Genomic DNA, 20,942 nt, shown 5'->3' with positions numbered 1-20,942 from the left:
ACTCACTTTTTTGTCGGGTCTGCCGAATGGCATAATCTGTTCTAACGCCATTACAATAAAGGTGATATTGCTATAAATTCCTGATGCTTTTTGTCGGGTCTGCCGAACGGTTTGGTTCAAATGGGTTCGCTCAAATGAACATTGACACTAGAAACACTGTTCTAACGCCATTACAATAAAGGTGATATTGCTATCAATTCCCGATGCGTGATATCGCATAATGGAAATTGCGTGACGTCTACCTATACATGTGCGAATGTCGCTGTGCGTGAATTTACTTGCTAGCTACTGTATTGAGTGCGTTGTCCATTAATAATGTCATTGATTGCCTCACAAAAAGGACAAGGACGTCACACCTAAAAAGTTTGCTGACCTTTCACCTCTACATGCCAGTCGTCTTAAAATCAAACCAAGGAAACATCATGATCTGCAAGAACTGAAGACTGTTTTGTCGAAAAATTTTCACGATTACTACGATAATCTACCACATTAAAAAAAAATAACATGTTCATTTATTATTTTTTTTAAATATACCTATATAAGTAAAATTGTTAATAAGTTTAAACATTACATTTGATATTTTTGTAAACTATACAATGTGTCTTAATTTGCAATTGTCTTAAACAGTACTCGTTTTTATGACTGAAAACCTTCTAAATCCATCAAAAGGCAAAATACACTAAGTATGAAAACCTCATAAATCCAAAAAAGGCTATTTTTAATAAGTATAATGAAAATTTATTAAAAATAATTACTGAATACAGTTGCTGATTTAAAAAGTAACCAAATGGATTTTTGAAATTTCGAAATTCCATTTAAAACCAAAATTAGACAGTTTTTATTGTCTCCTGAACAATTAGTTAGAACATTCTAGTGTGGTAGATTTTGTACCCAAATGGTCATTGCTTTCACTTTTCATTATAAATGAAAACACGTTTGACACATTTGTGTTTGCTCATTAATATAATATCCTGGTAATTAATATCTGCTGAATCTGTGAATTTGCCTACTATGTAAATAATTACGATCCGTATTAGGAAGCCTGTTTCTTATTTTCAATCATTGCCACATATCGTATTGCCTTTAAAGTTGAAAATACATGGTTTTGACAAAAATCATGAATTGGGCGTTACAATAAGTTAAATAATAATTCGAGGGCTTAGTGTCAAACAACACTATCTACAAAAGTGCAATTTTACAGGAGAGCCAAAAATCGTTATTTTAGATTCTTGTAACTCAACAAAAGAAATGTTTATTTAAAGCCTAATGTTAATATTTTATAATTTATTGTGTATTGTACATTTATCTTGCTTATGATGATGTTAAAATTTATAGGGATAGTTTTAAAAAAAATATGAAAACAAGGGTAACTTATGTAGTTAGCGTTAAACTTTACTGACGATTTAATAAGAAATTAGATAAGATTGACATAACGTTGTTTGACTATCATGTAGCCGTAAATGTAAAATAACGTTATCTCAAAAAAAAAAAAAAAAACACTTTTTTGTAGATAACGTTGTCTGACTTTAAGCACTCGAATTAGTGACAGTAATGCCCCTAGGCAAAATGCCGCCCTTAAGCAGATTTAGAATGCCATCCCCTATTCTATTACCAGTTCCAGTTTCAAATTGCCTGAAAATTTGATAGATTATCAATCTGTTATTATGTATTTTCGGTTATATTAAATAGACAAGTACATTAAAAATCTTTAAATTTACACTATTTAATGCAAATTATGACATTTGCACAAAACATACTTTTAAATAGTGGTGGTTTTCAGAACGCATCATCTACTTCATTGAAAACCGCCACGCCGCTGCTATCAATTGAGTTGTATTAGTTCCTTCATTCGCCACCCTTTATTATCTGCCGCCCCTATGCATCGCATGACCTGTCTTACCTCATGGGATTAAGGAGAACTACAGTTATGCACCTGTCACTTATTTAAAATGCCCAATTATCACTTCAGTTTACCAATGTCTAATTTTTTCATCAATATATTAATCTATTTTCCAGTTGGTGTCCGGAGTAACTGCGGCAACACACAAAGCCACAGACGCAGGATCCGAAGGAGCGAACAGTCTACTCGGAAAGGCGGGAGGTCTCATCAATTTTAAGTAAACTCTTTATCTAATCAAAAACATATTATATATGTATGTCTCCACAACCGCCTCCATAAGCCTATCAAATTATGTCACGTGATAAAGTTATTTACTTTTGACAGTTGTTATTTGTGATAGTTCTTGTTAAAACGCCTCAAGAGTTTATTATTATGTATTATAAAACATTATTGTCAAAACAAACTATTGATACATCCACTGCTGCATACAATAACAAAGATATAACATAATATCTGATATTGAGGTGCTAAAACCTCTTAGGTGACAATTTTTTCAACAAACCAAAACCCACTACCATAATGTCAGAAATAAGTATGTTGATAATACTATCGACTGAAGGTATTTGAATTGAAATTCTAATTGATTTGAGTTCTACGTTTTTTGCGATCCAGGTTTCGCGTTTTGGAATCTTCAGAAACCGTCGGTGTGCATTTGCTATTGCTGAATAGTGCATGCTGAAAAGCGAAACCAGGGTTGCAAAAAATAACTCAAATGAAATAGTACAAAACTTATATCAATTAATGGTGTCAGATTCTTGTGGCAGTGTAGGCTATTCATTTAGGTATTAGTTAGTTTGAACTGACATGTTCCTAAGTGATTTCGTCGTGGTCGCGATGCCACAAGAATCTGTCCTTATCATTTTTAAAAGTTTTTGATTTCACTGTAAACGTTATAGCATAACCACACAATCGTAACTTGTAATAATCATTGTAGCAGTGGATGTATATTATGTTTAACAGTCGAAAGTATTCTTATACAAATTGATATTGCAATGGCTTTTTAATGTTAATAATATCTCAAAAGCTACATCGCACCTGCCTTAGACTAAATTACGAAATTGATGTAATTTAACTTGAAAATCAGTTTTTTAATTATTATCGATGTATCGATTTAATATCCGATTTCATCTTGATGTAAATATTTCGGTGTGAAGTAAATTAAATATTTAACCCATTATCGTATTATTGTTTTTTCAATTATTTTTGTAATAATAATTGATGATTATTTTTTACTTTTATAATATTTTCACATTTCTTTTGTAAGTTCATTATATTCATTTACGAATAATTATCCATCCAGTAAAATAATTTCATATTGTCATATAAAATATTTTTGATATTTTGATTTTGTAAAGAGAAAAGGGAAAAGTCGATTTAACTGCTGCCGAATTAGTGAATTTCACACAAAAACACGTATGGAGTTGTCCAGAACATCTTGTAATGTAGTAATTTTAGACTTATCTCCGTTTCACACGCAGATTTAATCATCAAATGATCAAAATTGTTTTTCTTAAAGTAAGTGTTTATAAAATAACTTTACATACGCTTGTTAAATGGCCAGATTATATATGTAATTTGCCGCCTGCGTGTTCACGAATAAAAGTGGTGCACAATTTTTCTTAATTTTACTTTCAATACTGTCTTTAAAAACTGCTTTAAATTGTGGCTTTTTTAAAGATCGTGGAAAATAAATAGGCTAGAAAATAAGTGCCTGGCAAAACGTCCATTTTATTCCTCATCTTATAAAAGTTCAAGATGTGATTGCAATAATCAACAATATGTATTGTGAACAAGAGCCCTAATTTTAAACTATAGACAAAAGATCTGTAAACTGTGTTAAGAAAACCTCTATTATCTATTTACCTACCTAAAAATATTTTATGTTTAATAATCCATTTTAAAATTAGGGCTATAGTTTTTTTTTGATCAGATAATGAATATATTTGCCATGATTCTATAAGAAACATTATTATATGAATTTATTGCATTAAATGCTGATATAATTGAAAGTTATATAATATATAAAGATATTTTTATATTATATATCTTGTAATAAATAATATATATATTTTTATTGGCAAAGCTATCTTATTAAATATTTTAATAGTTCGCTATTGTGATACTTACTCATTTTGTATTATTCTGGCAGGAGAAATACTAAAATATATTGTCAATTTGTTAAGTGTTATTATTAAGATAAAAGAATACACACATACATACTGCTCCCGTTTATAATGAAGTTGCAACAAATGAAAATAATGCTAGTATTAAAAAACTGACAGACTTGATAAAACATATTTCCCCCATCCCGTCAGATGAAAATGAATTTATTATTGCCATTGTATAAAAATTATGTATTCGTGAATTTTCAATTGATTGATTTTGGGAATGTCACGAAATCCGCTCATTAAGTTTTTTCATTATTTTTATACCTTTATTTCGGATAAGTTTGTAGAAATGTGATCTAAAAAATAAAACAAAAATTTAAAAAAATGAAAACAATTTTTTATTTGTACATATGTACCCTTTTTCACATATATACAGTAGAAAGAACCTCGATTATCCGTATTGATTTGGGATGAAGATAGTTCAGATAATCGAAATACAAAAATTTTGTTTTACTACAATTCTTTAAAAATTTGATTATACTATTACCATTGATATACTACTGGATGAATCATATGCTTCTTAAAATGACGCCCGATTTTCAGCGACTTGGCCAGTGTTAAAACTTACTGTTTTAATATCAGCGGACTTAACTCGATGTAAGCTCACTTAATATTTGTCTCGAAAACGACCTGGCAATAATTATGAGTAAGCCCGATCTAGCTTGCATCTTACTCTAACTAATAGTCAGCTCATGACGACTTGCTCTGTCCGCTAAGACATGAATTTTTGGTAGCTTGCAAGCTTTGGGTTGTAGCAACCTTAGGGTCACTATTCCAAGAACGCACATTTAGTTTTACAGCCAGGGTAATACGGGTGAAATTCGGGAATCCATGTGTCTTAACGCATTATACCTACAAGGAAATATTATTAGACGATATTCGTAATATCTTCTTTTGTGGTACATTTTTAAAATGACACTTGTATGGGAACTCCTCATCTAGTAGTATATCAATGACTATTACATATTATTTTTGAAATCATACGAAATTGATCACACATAAATCTGGGTTATCAAGTTTCTACTGTAATTCAAATAATCTATACATAATAATCATATTATGATATTGAGCATTACATTTTATAATAATAATTTAACTGTTATTAAAATATGTCAATTCTTGGAGGGACGCCATTTCAATACAATATGATAATATATATAATAGATTTTACAGAAGGTATAACATATTAATAGTAGTTTGGTCAACCTACCCACCATAAAATTTGTTTCATCTTACACTCTCTTCATTATGGAATGCAGTTAGTTGTAAAAGTAACGTTTTACAATCCTTTTTTATAATTAAAAATAACATTCACAGATAAAATAATTAGGATCCATTTGGAAAGCATTGAAAGAAAATATTGAATTATGTAATCAACAGAATATGGATGAATATACCATGAAACCATTTTTTTTTATCAAAGTTATTATCATAAATCATAACAGTGGCGAAGACACTTAATTATTAAACAATTATTTACCATTTAGGGCTTGCGTAGACAGAGCGCGGTCAGGCGGTCTGCGTTCCGCGTTCGGAGTTCGGCGTTCTTTGGACTTCATACTGTATGGGTACACAGCCGGCGGTCAGACCGCGCCGGTCAATTGGAACGCTAGAGTTCTGGAGTTCTATGCCCGGAATTACAAAGAACGCCGTACCTCCCGTCCAGTCCCGTCATAGGAATTTGAGCAGTCACACAACATAGAGCGAAACCACACGGGGGAGTGAGTACGCAACAGCGGTGCTTTCTCACTTCCACTCGCAGTCGGAATATAGCGGTCTCGCATTATGCAGCGCTTGTGTCAGTACGTTTGTAAACAAATGGAACGCTTATTGTTGACCGCCACCTGTCTGCTGTCCCTGAACGTTAGCGGTCAACGGTCGGTTGAACGCAGAACTCCGACCGCTCTCTGTCTGCGCAAGCCCTTAGCGGGTTTTTTAAAGTACAAGCATGTAACGTAATATATATGTGTATATTTTAAAACACTTGCTAGAGCGACATCTTTCAGATTGTAAACTAACTATCGCTCACGATTTTGTCAACGTTAAATACAGAGAGAAAAATTCGACAAACACACGATAAAGAAAAATCATGTCCGGAAACTGGCACCCACGAGATTATAAACTGACGCGTTAGCCGCTTGGCCATCGTGAGCTGTGTGATCAGATAAAAATATATTGGATATCCTAAGCAGGGTTTTATTGAATTTTGTAAACTAACCAATACAATCTGCAATTTGTATTTTTAGTTCAATGAAATCAAATATTTATGACAAAGTTTAGTGTGCACTATTTCGTGTCCGGAAACTTGTACGTATGCAGTTCGCCGTATCACACTTCACCGTGAAATGTTGTATCGGAAATATAAATGGCCGTATATTAAAGATCGTCCAACCTCTTTGGGACGAGTATAGTACTCACATAAAATTTTTGTCTATATAAAATACGGTTCTTGTCGGTTTACAGGAAGCCAGCAGCATGCAAATATTGAAAATAGCCGATATACTGGATTATTTGTTAGGTTAGGTTGGGTTTTCATTCTTGAATTCATGAATTTTGCCAAAATCAGCTATGAAAATTGAATTAATGTTCATATTGAATCTATTAAAATTGGAGACTATAGTATACAGCCATTTCTTTCCGGTAAGAAAGCTCACGGCGAACTGTGCTACGGTGAAATGTTTTACGTACAATTATTTACATGTAACCAAGAAAAATATCGATTCGTATTATTAATTTTTTGATTTCTGATTTTTTGATGCACGTGTTTCTCAGTGCCTCACTTCATATTGCTGCAAGCGTATTTTCGGGAACTTTTTTTGAGATATCCGAATGTGAAGATAAAAGTCTTACCCAAAGTTTGTACCTACAATGTAGTTTATAGGCTGGGCAAGTTTCATAAATAAATATGTATTCCGGTAGTTTTTGTGTTATAACCGAAAAAACAGACAAACGGAAATTAGCATAGGTGTTAACCGAACACATTTTTTTTCCTGTCAATTGTATCTAAACTATGACTACATCTAGCGGAGAATTATCAAAGTGATGACACTACTGTACCACTCTCATGTAAACAGAAATTTCATGACGTATTCTTTTCTGTTACCCATCGAACACCTTCCTTCAATAGACAGTCTTCGCCACTGGACACTAAATTTGTACTTGAAACGAGAATAAAATATTACATATATTTGTGGAAACTTAAATAAGAAATTGATGTCGCATCAATTAACTGTCAAGTCCCAATTTCGATATGCACATGTATTTAAAAAAAAAGATATTTGCATGTGCGTGGTCCACAACAGCAAAAAGTATTTATTCAATGAAATATAGAAAATGTTTTACACGTGTGTAGCAAGTCTGTATTAACACAGGTGGCGAGACTGGAACTTGAGAGAAGTTAATTATGTATTGTAATATTATATTAATAAAAAAAGACAGGTGTGTAAATATAACAAAATTTAAAAAAATGACTGATTACTTTGTGACATTGTTTACTTTTTGAGACATGTTAAAAACAAAGCGTCGTTCGATCTCGTAAACCTTGTAAATTCAAAACAACTTTATTTTCAGAAGACTAAAAAAACAATATTCAAAAAATGAAGAACGAAGAACACAGAATGACGATTCCAGCACCTTTATTCTAATGTACCCATTGCGAGTGGAACGTATCGTGCCCAGTTGTTATTACCGAGTTACAAATCGATAATCTTGACGCGATTCGTCTCTGTTCTGGCAGAACACACTAACTGGAGAATACTAGTATTGAGTAATTTGACTTTGAAGTTGTTAAAACGTTTGAAATAATGGTCTATCATATGAGTTTATTAAGTAATCGTAAAAAAGGTGACTTTAAATTAAAGACTGTTTATTTATTAAGAAGGTTTCCAGACGGTAAATGTCATTTTTTCGAATTAGCGTCTTCTGCCAGAACAGTGACGATATATTCCACTCGTAGTGGGTACATTGGAACAAAGACGGGTATTTATGAGATTTGCCAAATTTTCTGTTGTATGACAAATGATTTATAAAGTTTGTGTAGATTGATTTTTGAAATTGACGTGTTAAGCTGCATTTAGACCAAGCGAGCGAATATTTGTTCTTCCCCCACTCCAGCGAAATTCCGTAAACGCTTTTTGTTGAGCAAACTTAAGAATTTCGCTGGAGTGGGGGAAGAACAAACATTCACTCGCTTGGTCTAAATGCCACTTTATGGGTGCAAGAATCTTAACATAGGAATATGTATTCAACTAAAATCAAATTTTTGACCAAATGGAATATTTACAAGTTTTACAAGCTAAACTGACGATAAAACATAGTATGTACTAACATAATAATATTAAGTTATAATGGCACTTGAAGATATTTACAAATCGAAACGTATATACTTTGGATATATCCACGTAATCCATATACTAAGTTACGTAACCCTTTCAGATTTTTACTGGGATTCCAAATTTGCTGATTTATAGGTAGGGCTGCCAGCCCGAAAACAGTCGAGACAGATTATTAATGTCGGTTGCTTGCTGAATTAGTCTGGAAACTTGCCCCGGAGTCGCCAGGGCGCAGCCAAACTCCGATCCTTCCAGTTTATTTTGTACTCGCAAGAGGGCTCTCTCTGCTTCGCTGCCAGAGCTTTGTGCACCTGCAATTTAAAAAAAATCAATATCAATCTGAATCCAGTGCTTGCCCCGTCCATTGCATTGTGGCATCCAGCAGCCTCTACGTATACCGGTTACATGTAAATTGTACGTAAATCATTTCACCATGGCCATAGTTCGCCGTGAGCTTTCTTATCGGAAAGAGATGACCGTATACTATAGAGTCTTCAATTTTATTAGATTCAATATGAATTTCAATTTTCATATCTCATTTTGGCAAAATTCATGAATTCAAGAACGAAAACCTAACCTAACCTAACAAATATTTCCAGTATATTGGCTATTTTCAAAATTTGCTTGCTGCTGGCATCCTGTAACCGACAAGAACCATATTTTATTTAGACATAAATTTTATGTCAGTACTACACGTCCCAAAGAGGTTGGACGATCTTTTTAATATACGGCCATTTATATTTCCGATACAACATTTCACGGTGAAGTGTGATACGGCGAAATGCATACGTACAAGTTTCGGGACACGACGTATACCACTATAATAAATTACATTTTTAATCGTAATACATGATTTTAATTGAATTTTGAATATTTCAGATGTAAACTCAGACCCAAACGGCCCCACGATGGCCGAGCGGCTTACACGTTGGCTTATAATGTCGTGGGTCCCAGGTTCAAACCCTGGGGGGTCTGGCAAATGCCAGGCCAAGCAAATGCAAAGAAATACAAAGCCGCGCGGCCATCGTGGGTTAATAATATTATTATAATGTATGCAGTAGAAAACGAACTCTACCTACATTGTAATTATGGTTTTTGCGTTAATGTCTTCAAACTATTCTGCTAATATTGAGATTCTGTATGTGAGAGAGTGACCAGATGTAAGTTAATTAATGAATTCGATACGCATATTTTCTTCGGCCATATCCGCCCCTTAGTTGGAGCATATAGACACCACGAGGCGCCTCCAAGAATCCCTGTCGCTCGCCAGTCTTCTTGCATCGTTCCAGGTAAAACCAGCATCCTGTAACTCCACCGTATACACTCTTTAGATAGTATTTAGCGGTCTTCTAGGACGCCGGAATCCGGTTGGCTTGAAGAACAGGCAAGCTAGCTTGAAATTCTCTTCTGGCATCCGCAGCACGTGCCCGAGCCAGGTCCAACGTCGCCTCTTCATTCTCAGCGTGATGGTGCTTGGTGCGTTCTCTTATCTCCTCATTGCTCCTAGTATTCGTCGCAAATATCTGTTATCGAAGCTCAGTATACGGTTGCTCCGAGCCTTCGTAAGGTGCCATGATTCTCTACCGTTAGGCCGGGAATATACGGGCAACTTCGTGTTGCTGCTGCCGGCAGTGGCAACTCAGAGAACCCCAATTTTTCATACAAAACACGGACGCTTTTATAAGTGACATAAAAAAACTATGAGTGCATTTGGAATCTAAAATGTGATTTATTTGTAAAATGTGCTGTCTAAAATGTGCCGTAGTTGCATAAATAGAGTATGAAATTCACCATGTCCAGTCCTTTGAGACATGATAGGATGTATCCAAAATCTGCGAGTTTTTCTATGTCTTCTTTTACGTACTAAAAGCACAAGGAACAACACTTTCATAAACAACACAGCTTCTCCTTTAACCAGTGGCGATCGGTGAGTTATTTTACTGGGAGTTCACTTTTTTTTAAAGTACCTTTGTTATTGTTCATTTGTATGAAAAATCCATTCTTCTGTTTTTCATCGACACAAATTCATTCTTTTTTGGATACTGAGCATATATAATGCCTTCAATCTTGGTTGCGTGATGGTGTTTCTGCTAAAATACTTGATCCATTTGAGTGTGGAAAAACATCTTTCACTTTCCACTGATGTCATCGGAATAGTGCAAATAATTAAGTTTAATAGTAAAACCGTTTTTGTAAATGTCTCAATAAGATTTTTTTCTATTATAATGTTAAATAATGCTGAGGCAATATCAGCATTATAAAAAATATCCAAGCTGTAATATGTAATTATTAATTAACAATAATTATTAATTAACAATAATTATTAATAATATGAATCCGCTTTCGGGAGGTTTTACTGGGCGTCTTACGAGGCCTGAGCGGCTCGCGCAACTCAGACGTATAAACCATGTGTGAAAATGTTCGTAGACAGTCTTTTTTTGGTTATACATTTATACGGTTCGAGTATGGAACGCGCCTTGGCGACATTGAGTGGCGCTCGAAGAAGTATTGCTATCTCACACTATCACCTACAGACGAATATTATTGCTGTCGCACTCATTCTCATTACAAGGCATGATTGCTTGTGTGATCGAGGAACTCGCTCCCGAATAGCATTGCATTTGGCAAAGCGAAACCACACGGACGATGCCAGCGCGACGCGTGAATTATTGTATATTATATTTAAAATAGCCGGTTAAAAACACATACTTATTACAATTTGTTTTTGTATATGAATTAATGACTACGGTAATAGATCAGAACACTTTTAATAAATGAAATACTTATTTTAAAAAAAAAATCTTTTCGCATAAATTGAGTGGGTAGGTGTTCACCGCTCCAGCGCTCTCAAAGGCGCATCGCCACTGCCTTTAACATTCATTTTGGATATGAGTCGACATTCGTTCGTAAACTCCAGCTCCCGCTGACACATTTGCTGCCAAGCACAGCAACATGAGTTGCCTTGGTCGGCAGCTCGTTTGCTGCCGATTATGGCAGCACGAGTTGCTCTAATCGGCTGCTCGTTTGCTGCTAGCAGCAGCAACACGAAGTTGCCCGTATATTCCCGGCCTAAAGCAGCACCGTCAGAATGCAAGCGTCGAATAGGCGGCATTTGGTTTTGATACGCATATACACATTGAAATCTAGAGCTCAATGAGAAAAACCCCGTCGATTGTAATTCCGCAAATTCGCAGTAAGTTTGGCCGGTAACTTGCAAAGGTTAAGACGCTACAGCTGAATTTAGGTTAGAGCACTTACTTGACTTCTGTAATAAACTTATTAGTAGTAATTAATTACCGGCAATCTGCGTAACAGCAACCGACGGACCAACCATCGAGGGCGCTTCGTCGTTCTGTTTTTCGTACGCTTTCTGGGGGGTGACGGTCCACATGTACAGAGGGTCACACAGCAGGACTTCCAAGATCGTCAGGAGAGTTTCTTGATTCTTTTTCAAGACATCCATAGTCTTCTCACATGACCTGAAACAATATTTCTTATTTTATTTCAAGCGGTAGATCCAAAATCTCGAGGAATTCAAAAAAGTTCATTGGTTTTGGAATACAATATTTAGATATTTCAGGAAAGACATCCAGCTTATTTGAAAGAAGGTAAATTTTGTTAGGTAACAAATCTCAAGTTTTAGGAATGTAATTCTGTATTGAACATACGTAATTTATTGTTGGCTATTCATTCAATGGGTAGGAAGAAGAAATGGAAAAAAATACAATCTTAAAGGTAAATAAATGTAAATAAAAAAGACAATAAATGTACATGTGAGGTGTCTTTCCAAAAACTGTAAGTCCTCATAAGAAATCGGTATGTGTACTTATGTACGCGCGTTAGAAGTAATACTTCTTTGGCGTAACAAAACAAAAATAAAACTTGTGATAAACTAGATTCTTTAACTAGCTCTTAATTATCTTATTAAATTACACACTCAAAAAAAAGGACCACTTATTAAAATGCCGTTGGTTTATTTCTATATACTTTAACTTATATTACTAAGTTATATAATGGTTTCTCGTTGTTTTTATTTTTAAAGTACCAAATGTCACTCTGACGTTTAATCATTTGTTTACGTAAGGAATTGCAAATGGCTGACAATAATAAATTCGCTGCCTAGGCAACGGAACAATTCTAAACTATAATATTATACTGTATAATCGTCATGATTGCAGTACCATACCGTGGTGTAAAGGTAGTGCATTCGGCTGATAACCGAACAATCAGATCGAATCCAATCAAGTGCGTTTTTTTTCGTGTGAAAAAATAAATTATGTGTTACATGTCACACGCCAAAAATACACTCTGATCTGATTTCCCAAACGCGCCAAAAGAAGTATAACTTCAAAAAGACAATAAATGTACATATGAGGCGTCTTTCCAGAAACCGTAAGTCCACATAGTAATATGGTGAAAATCTAATAAAAAATTCATACACAAAAATTAATCATTGAATTTAAAAGATGCAAAACTGATAGGTCAAAATGTGTTTTGCTTATATTTATTGCAATTACGCGTGGAAGTACGCTTTGGAGATGCGACATCAATAGTGCACACCAAACTTTGTCAGTCATACTTATCTGTTTTCATTCAACTTAGAATACGAATTGAAGATGGCGTTGGTTAGTTTTTAAAATACAATTTAATCCTGTTTAAATGAAACCATAAGGCTTCGGCCACATAGGTAGGTGCTTCGCTAGTGCTAGATCGACCAGCCAAGTGAGATAAACACACATCACAAAATGGCCTAATAGTAAAAAAATGGCGCTGTTTCACTTCAAGCGTTATAACATTTAATAATATGTGGTGGTGCGATGCAATTTTTGATTATTGTCGATAATCGACAAGTTCACAATTATTGTGCATAACAACATAAAAGTAGGTGTATTAAAAATGCAAAAAATCGGTAATTCATTAATTAATTTTACCTCGAACACCAGGGGGGCCCGCTTCGGGATGTGGGACCCATGGCTGTGCTATGCTTGTCTACTAAAAACAAAACTGCCACATTGCACGCTACGTGCTTAGGTACAAATTCATTTGACATTTGGGAGTGCTCAAGTCAACAATGAGATATGTCATAAAACTAACCAGAAAGCTATTATCTCACAGAGAATTTTAAGTTTAAAATTTCGAAAGTCTCAAATTCGAACTTGCTGGGTGCATAACGTCAATTCATCCCATGCGTCATAACCTCAAAATAAACGGTGTTTGATGTTTGTCACACTGAAGAAACATCCGCCATCTTGTAAAATCACTAAGTGACACAATAAAAATAACCAACACGTTTGTTCGCCAGGTGACTCACTAGGTGACTAATAATCACATAGCGAGGCGCGAAGCGTGCAGTGTGGCCATTGTGATAGTATAGTGCGCGTCCATTCGCTAGGATATGTTACCTAGCACGTAGCCACCAAGCAAGGCACCTGCCTATGTGGCTCTAGCCTGATAGTTTAAGTATATGCTGGGGAGATCAGATTAAAATATTGCACACTTTTTCAGTCACACATTGAATTAAGAATACAAATTACAGATGGTGTTGGTTAGTTTTAAAAATCCAATTAAACCCTGCCTAACCAAACCATAATAAGAAAAAACATTCTTCTATCTATAGAACATCTAATATTACGTATGCTTTATTGGTATACTTCAAAATATTTTATAGATAGAAGAATATTTTTTATCTATTACGGTTTGGTTTCGGCAGGTTTTAATTCAATATTAAAGACTATCCAACACAATCTGCAATTTGTATCCTTTGTTCAATGAAAACAAATAAGTATGTCTAACAAAGTTTAGTGTGCACGATTTATATCGGATCTACCCAGCCTACCTCCATCCTTCGCCACTGGTTGATTGGCTAATAAAATGGGCATTTTGTTATAATTACCAGAAATATTGAATTATGGTGATATCTACTATATAATATGGAAATGAACCCCTCATGTGAAATTTTCCAGTCAGGTTTTAACCCTAGACCAATCATGCTACGGTGGCTGGCAATTACCTGCGAAACACGCCCTCAATTCCTGCTGATCCGAATCCAGCGACCATATCCTGCGTTAAACGGAATGGTACAGTTTCAGGAGTTGGCTGAACTCTTCCTTGCTCAAATGCAATACCTATAATGTGAAAAGATTTAATCAATATAAATGATTTAGTATAATCTCGAGAAAATTTATAACAATGTGGGCTTTAATGGGCCCCACGATGGCCGAGCAACTCACGCGTCGGCTTATAATGTCGTGAGTCCCAGGTCTGAATACTCGGTTTGGCAAAACACATATTGTGTGGCTAACATTCATATCTCATAAAAAAACAAAATCTGTTAATACACACTTCCACCCTGGGGCAGCCCATAATATGATAAAAATAATTGAATAATTCTTGCACTAAAAGACCGAAATGAATGGTTGTTAGTTGTTCCCCAAAGCATTGGGACTTTGCAAGCAAGCCGACTATTGGGAGCAAGCTTGCTCTGGATCACACAATATGTGATTTTTTCTAGATGCGGGATTTGAACTCGCGTTCTACAGTTTCAAAGACTGGCACACTAATAACTAACTGTACCATGGGGCAAAGTTGGCAAGGGCATATGTAATTCAAATATTTAATAATATTATCAACACCAGTGTCAAGTGGTTAGGTTAGGGTAGGTTAAGCAGTAACAATAAATTAATTAATACCCAAATCAATGTGAATAACTTCTGCCGTCGACGTGTCTATGAGAATATTCTGGACATGCCGATCACCCAATCCAAGAATATATCCGATCATCGATGAAGTGGCAACACTGAAAATGAATGTCATACAAGATTAAATTTAAAATTAGTAATCGAACATTTATTTAAGCCGGCTCTCACATCATGTCATCACATGTCTCGTGCGCCGAACAAGCCGTCCGAGAACTGAGATCTAATGTTGCTTGTGAATACCGCGTACATCTATCTAGCGAGTCGCGCGTAGCCTTCGAAACGTATTGATATTTGAATGCAGTGATCGCCGAGTCGGTATAGGAATGACCAATTTGCAGGTGTTTGTTCGTGACATCGACCCTCTGACTCGGAGCCCGAGAAGGATGCAACATGTTGATTGCAACAGCCAGATGTTTTTTTCAGACGAATCAGTTGCATTCGACCAATCTGCGCATGTCTATTTGGCAACGCGTGTTTTGTTAAATAACGATGACGTCACATTGACGTATTCGACACGTTTTAAGGCGAGGCAAGTTCTGATGTGCGAGCCGGCTAAGTCGTTTTAATTTATTAAGACATCACCTAATATCTCTGAAATAAAGGCACACTTTAAAAGACAAATTATAAAAACGGTTAATTCAAAATTCGCCATACATTACGTAATTCGATTTTTTTTCCATGTTTCTGCCTCGTTGATTTTGAATAAACAGAATTTTATGTATTGTACTTCTTCTATAAGTACTATGGATTAATTTGAACTTTGGTCTTTTCCCCCACGTTTCTCTACACCCCCAGTCTTTTCAGCAAGTTCTTTTTGCAACGACTAAGGTGAAAAGCTTCAAAACTCAGCACCTTATAACCGATCAATATATCTGATTCTCCACATCTCACTATCATTCGGGGATCTGTATATTCGGCGGAGAATTTTTCTCTTAGTGCTAAAACGTAATGGTCGGGCAGATGGCGGCGGCGTGCGCAACTCAAACGTATAACCGTGTGTGAAATGTTCATAGACAGTATCTGTTTATGGGCATATCACACACGGTTATATATTTTAGTTGTACACGCCGCCGTCCCAACCACTGTGGCCACGCGCTTAGAGGTGTCGCCCAGTTCAAATAGCTTTTAAATCAATCATAAAAAGGCAGTCATTAAAATAACTTCAAACTAATCACCTATGAGTATAGGCCAGCTTCCTTTCATACCAAACGGCAGGCATTAAAAAGCTTTCAGTGAAGAAATGATGAAAGACCGGCTTGAACTGCGTCAAGATCTTCTTGAACACTCTCAGTTTCTCTTCGTTGGTACCAGTGCGTTTGGAGTTCATGAGTTCTCGGGCCGTTTTGGAGGACATGTCACGGGGACAAATTTTGGCGTGGTAGCCTTTGGTTCCATCGGGGCCCACGAGTAAGAGGCCTAGCGAATCTGTCCCGTCACACCACTCGATGACGCCACTGCGACGGGAAAGGGCCACTACCTGTTAAAGTGAACATAATTTGGGTTACTTTTATTGGTTGCAAAAGTTATGAGAGAAGCATTAGATTGTATTGGCAGGGAGGGATACTGGAACGATGTGAGAAAGGGATGGGTGTAGATAGACAGTTGATTTCTTTCATTCAATGTTCCACCTTCAACTCATAATAGTCTTACTTGAAGAGAACCAACTGTCCTCATGGAAAGCATATGTACCCCCTGAGGACTATGAAAAATGGTTAATATCACGTGATAGCTGGAATACCGTAAATGGTAGTGTGCATGACTGTTAATTTTAGGTCTTAAGTGCGTTCTCAACCACTACTGATACTTTTTTTTAGTTTGACGATCTTTCCATTTGCATTTAATGTAATTGGTATTTTTATACAAAAAATACTTATTGAATTTCCACCTTAAAAATTAAATCTGAAGGAAAATGGTATTAATAAAAATTATCAATCATTCGATGGCCGGAATAGCATAATTTGCAGCGTGCACACCTGCTAAGCAAAAGGTCTTAAGTCTTTTTGGTTTTTGATTCAATCATGCCACTAAATTGTATGCATCAGTAGTATTCACATTTCTGATGATTTTTGCGTATAACATGTCAGAAAGCTTCACTTAAGATTATATTTTGAGGTTAGAAAACGTCATGTATAGCGTTCTCTAATAATGAATAAAAGTACAGAGCTCCTTTTAAGATTTCAATCCGCCACGATATCATGAAAGTTTATAGATTTACATATGGAAAAAGTAACCTTGTATGTGCGTATAGTGAGACGTCTATGTCTGGTGTGCTGATTGCGTCTCAAGAGATCGTTGACGATCACAAATACTTGCTGCATCACAGCGTCTTGGCGAATATCATCCTCACCCTGCAAACACAAATGAAATCCATCACCTGTCTTCATTTTTCTTGGGTACAAATGACATTTGGTCCTCTCAGAATATAGCCTTCAGACTCCGAGTTCGCTGAATGCATCCCCGCCATGCCCATGCAGATTCCAAGTTCACTGGAAAGATTGCAATCGTCGGCGACTGAAGTACCTAAGTATTTAAACTTGGTGATAAGCTCGACAGGCAGACCAGAAACCCGCAGAGGAGTGTTGGCATCAATACAAACAACACTGCGTGTGGATTTGGTCTTCGACACATTCCAATGTCGGAAGATCTACATGATTTGGGTTCGCGGCGGTCTGTTCAGGTTACCTCCAACCGTTTTATTGTCCAGTAAATTTGAGTATGTCATACACATACTCCAAATCGCAGTCTTTCTTCGCATGCGTCGGTTGCATCATCATAATGTAGGATGGTAACTCAACGAAAATCACTGAGATAGAGAATGCAAATATTCCCAAAGTGTGCATGATTTAAAATTATTGGTATTAGAGTGAAAATACTACATAAAGATAATTAACCGAGTTGTATGAATTAATACCTTTAGAAGCATGGGTCGATCAATTCCATCAGATCCTCTGCAGATCAATTTCTTGGGCATATTCACTCCGCCTACTAGCAAAAAGTTTTCGGAGAAACTGACAACACCTGCAAAACAAACAATTAAATTTTGTGACTATTGTCTGACAACAAGAAATCGGCGATAACAGGAAGTCGCTGTAGTCGCACGTAGAAGACTTCTGCCGTACCTGTTATGGCGGCAACGTGTGCTAGAGGCGTGTTTAAATAATGTATCAGATCTCGTTTTAGATGCGACTGCGAATAAACCAACAGTTTACTATTAATAATTATAACATCACTCCTGATCGTTTTTATTATAAAAAGCTTCAAATTATGTAAATTGACAGATCCGTACACTACAGGAGCGTAAAATGAAATGATAACTTAGGGGGCCTTTCTCAAGTGCGATTAGCTGCACTGGAGGGGATTGTTATTTCACATTTTTAACACGTGGACAAGAATTTTTTGTTCGACAGTACCTAAAAAATTGCATTTACTCTGGGGGTTCTTAACCTATTGGTCATGACCCAAAATTGGGTACAATTTTTTTGTAACAATACTTTGAGATAAAAAAAAACCTTGAATCAACTATTGCCCGAATCGGTCGTGGCTCGAAAAGGCTGATACTCAAATATTATTATTATTAAGAGTACAGCACTCTTTCTACTTACAGGAGGCGTTCGGTAATCCGGCACCCATATTTTTCACCTATGCCGGATTATTGGATCCCTATAGGAAATAATTCTATAACACGTGTTTATCTGTCAAGGTCGGGCACCGAACTGCCGAGCGAACGGCTCTCCGTTCTGTAATCCGGCAGTTTAATGTGAAACCTACTGGATTATAGAGCAGGAGAGCTGAGTTGCAAAATGCCCATCGACAATTTTTCGAAATTTTGGAAAATTAATTTCTCGAGATTGATATTCTCTGATTATTTCTTGAGAATTCTCAAGATGAGATTTCTCTATCACAACCTCTAGCCCGGATGCCGCAGACATTTGCGGGAAGTCCCGATGTGTCCATTTAGAATACGGTTATAATTTCGGTGTGTAAAAGGAAGGAGATGAGTTGAATTAATACTGCTAAGTTAATAAATTTCATATCAAACAAAGTTGTCCTAAACACGATCTTTTAATAGCTCTCCTGAAAATTAGTGATTTTAGACTCATCTCCCCTTTCGCACGAAGATTTTCTTGTTGGCATTTATGGCAGTTATCTTAGAAAATAGATCAACAGCACCCATGTATTTTGGATTTCTACGTGAAAACCGATTACAAAGAATCGATTGGTGGGAGACTTTAAATCGATACTAGCACGATAGTATACTTCCTCTGCGGTTTACTTACTCGGAATATTTTGATAATTGGCATCATATCTCACAGGGAGTGTGACAACGGGCACCAACACGTGAGGCTGCTGCTTTATATTCTTAAGAGGTTCCGACCTCGGGATCTGCAGCTGTCTTGTCTTGACATTTTTCAATTTGACATTCGCCAAACTGATCATGGCTGGAAATAAATTGGCAATGTGAATCACAAAATATCTAAATTATGATGAAATTCTGTAAATGCGAAGATGAAAGCTGAAGGTAACATTTTAGTTTGCCTCACACTATTGGTATTCAATGCAGTGGAGAGAACCATCTGAGGGTGACGTATGGGGTAATCTCTACTATGGTGTTATAAAATAATGTGATCCGGTCTCCATATATTAAAGTCCTCATTTAAATTTCAAATACATCATTATCACGTTATGACAAATTTAGTCTATGGTTTTGTCATTCCGCAGAATATTTTGAATGATCACTATCTCTCAGTGGCGAAGGGTGGAGGTAGGCTGTTAAGATCCGCCATAAACAGTGCACATTAAACTTTTTCACACATACATATTTGTTTTCATTGAAATAAGACTACAATTTACAGATAGTGTTGGTTAGTTTTTAAAATTCAATTAAACCATTAGAAACCAAGCCATAATAGATAATAGTCAAAAAATACATGTCTATTTCTAAAATATCTAAAAGTATGCAATTAAATCATACATAACTTTGAATATTTTGTAAATAGAATAATATTTTTTATTTATTATAGTTTGGTTTAGTCAGGGCTTAATGAATTAAAAAAATTAACCAACAATATGTGTAATATGTATATTTAATCCAACGAAAACGAATAACTATGAATGAAAAAGTGTGCACAATTTTGTCGCATTGCCCAAATTAGACCAAATCTATTATGGTTTCGTTTAGGCATGGTTTAATTGATTTTTAAAAACTAACTAACACCATCTGTAAATTGTAGTCTTAGTTCAATAAAAACAAATACATATGACTAAAAAAGTTTAGTGTGCACTATTTATAGCGAATCTTAACAGCCTACCTCCACCCTTCGCCACTGCTATCTCTATAAATTCAATGATAGAGAGTGCCAACTCTAGTGTATTAGTATTTTGAGTTACTATTCATTATTCATGCATATTTCAATTAGTTTTAACAGTTTATGCGTGTGCGTACATTAAAATGACTTGCAATATTGCATCTATAGATAATATTATTTTGACAGAAGCCAAGAAGAAGAGCGTAGATAATAGACGTAAACTGCAGACATAGATAATAATTTAATAGAAAATCCACAGAGAAAACTACCAACAACAAAGACCGACGCGAGTTGGAAATGTGGAGGCCGGTAAATAATAGAAAAAAACATTTACTGACTAGTGCGGTTCCTGATATAGCGTGATACGCGTGAGGTGACCTCATTTTAAATACCAAGAAAAGCGACATTACACATTTTTTCCTGTAGCTAAATGCTAAATGTCTCATTATTGGACCAGTATTCTTCCGTATTTTAAATTATTCAAAACAAACGCCTGAGACTGGCATTCTGTCTTCAAAGACAGGCGAATAAGTTCGCGT

The 20,942-nt window shown here is 35.7% G+C and overlaps 2 protein-coding genes across 3 annotated transcripts in view; one reads left to right on the top strand and one right to left on the bottom strand.

Annotated features, from left to right (window-relative positions):
- The window catches only part of LOC147073575 (uncharacterized), a 71,457-nt gene extending 68,375 nt beyond the window's left edge, over nucleotides 1-3,082 (top strand). For both annotated transcript variants that reach the window (XM_085944841.1, XM_085944842.1), the window contains exon 7: nucleotides 2,017-3,082. In XM_085944841.1, coding sequence (XP_085800967.1) covers nucleotides 2,017-2,121 — 105 coding nt within the window. In that variant the 3' untranslated portion in view covers nucleotides 2,122-3,082. The remainder of the gene's footprint in view (nucleotides 1-2,016) is intronic.
- A 5,313-nt stretch (nucleotides 3,083-8,395) lies between these two features.
- The window catches only part of tefu (Serine/threonine-protein kinase tefu), a 56,750-nt gene continuing 44,203 nt past the window's right edge, over nucleotides 8,396-20,942 (bottom strand). The window contains exons 31-38 of the mRNA XM_085944661.1: nucleotides 19,375-19,536; nucleotides 18,009-18,115; nucleotides 17,329-17,445; nucleotides 16,273-16,574; nucleotides 15,089-15,195; nucleotides 14,410-14,524; nucleotides 11,697-11,878; nucleotides 8,396-8,710 (exon numbers count right to left, since the gene is read on the bottom strand). Coding sequence (XP_085800787.1) covers nucleotides 8,532-8,710; nucleotides 11,697-11,878; nucleotides 14,410-14,524; nucleotides 15,089-15,195; nucleotides 16,273-16,574; nucleotides 17,329-17,445; nucleotides 18,009-18,115; nucleotides 19,375-19,536 — 1,271 coding nt within the window. The 3' untranslated portion in view covers nucleotides 8,396-8,531. The remainder of the gene's footprint in view (nucleotides 8,711-11,696; nucleotides 11,879-14,409; nucleotides 14,525-15,088; nucleotides 15,196-16,272; nucleotides 16,575-17,328; nucleotides 17,446-18,008; nucleotides 18,116-19,374; nucleotides 19,537-20,942) is intronic.

The sequence above is a fragment of the Rhyacophila brunnea genome, unplaced genomic scaffold (genome assembly GCF_057557595.1).
Source record: "Rhyacophila brunnea isolate RB1 unplaced genomic scaffold, BYU_Rbru_1.0 scaffold_17, whole genome shotgun sequence".
NCBI lineage: Eukaryota > Metazoa > Arthropoda > Insecta > Trichoptera > Rhyacophilidae > Rhyacophila > Rhyacophila brunnea.
Note: the sequence above shows the minus strand (reverse complement) of the source record. Positions and strands in the feature narration are given on the sequence as shown.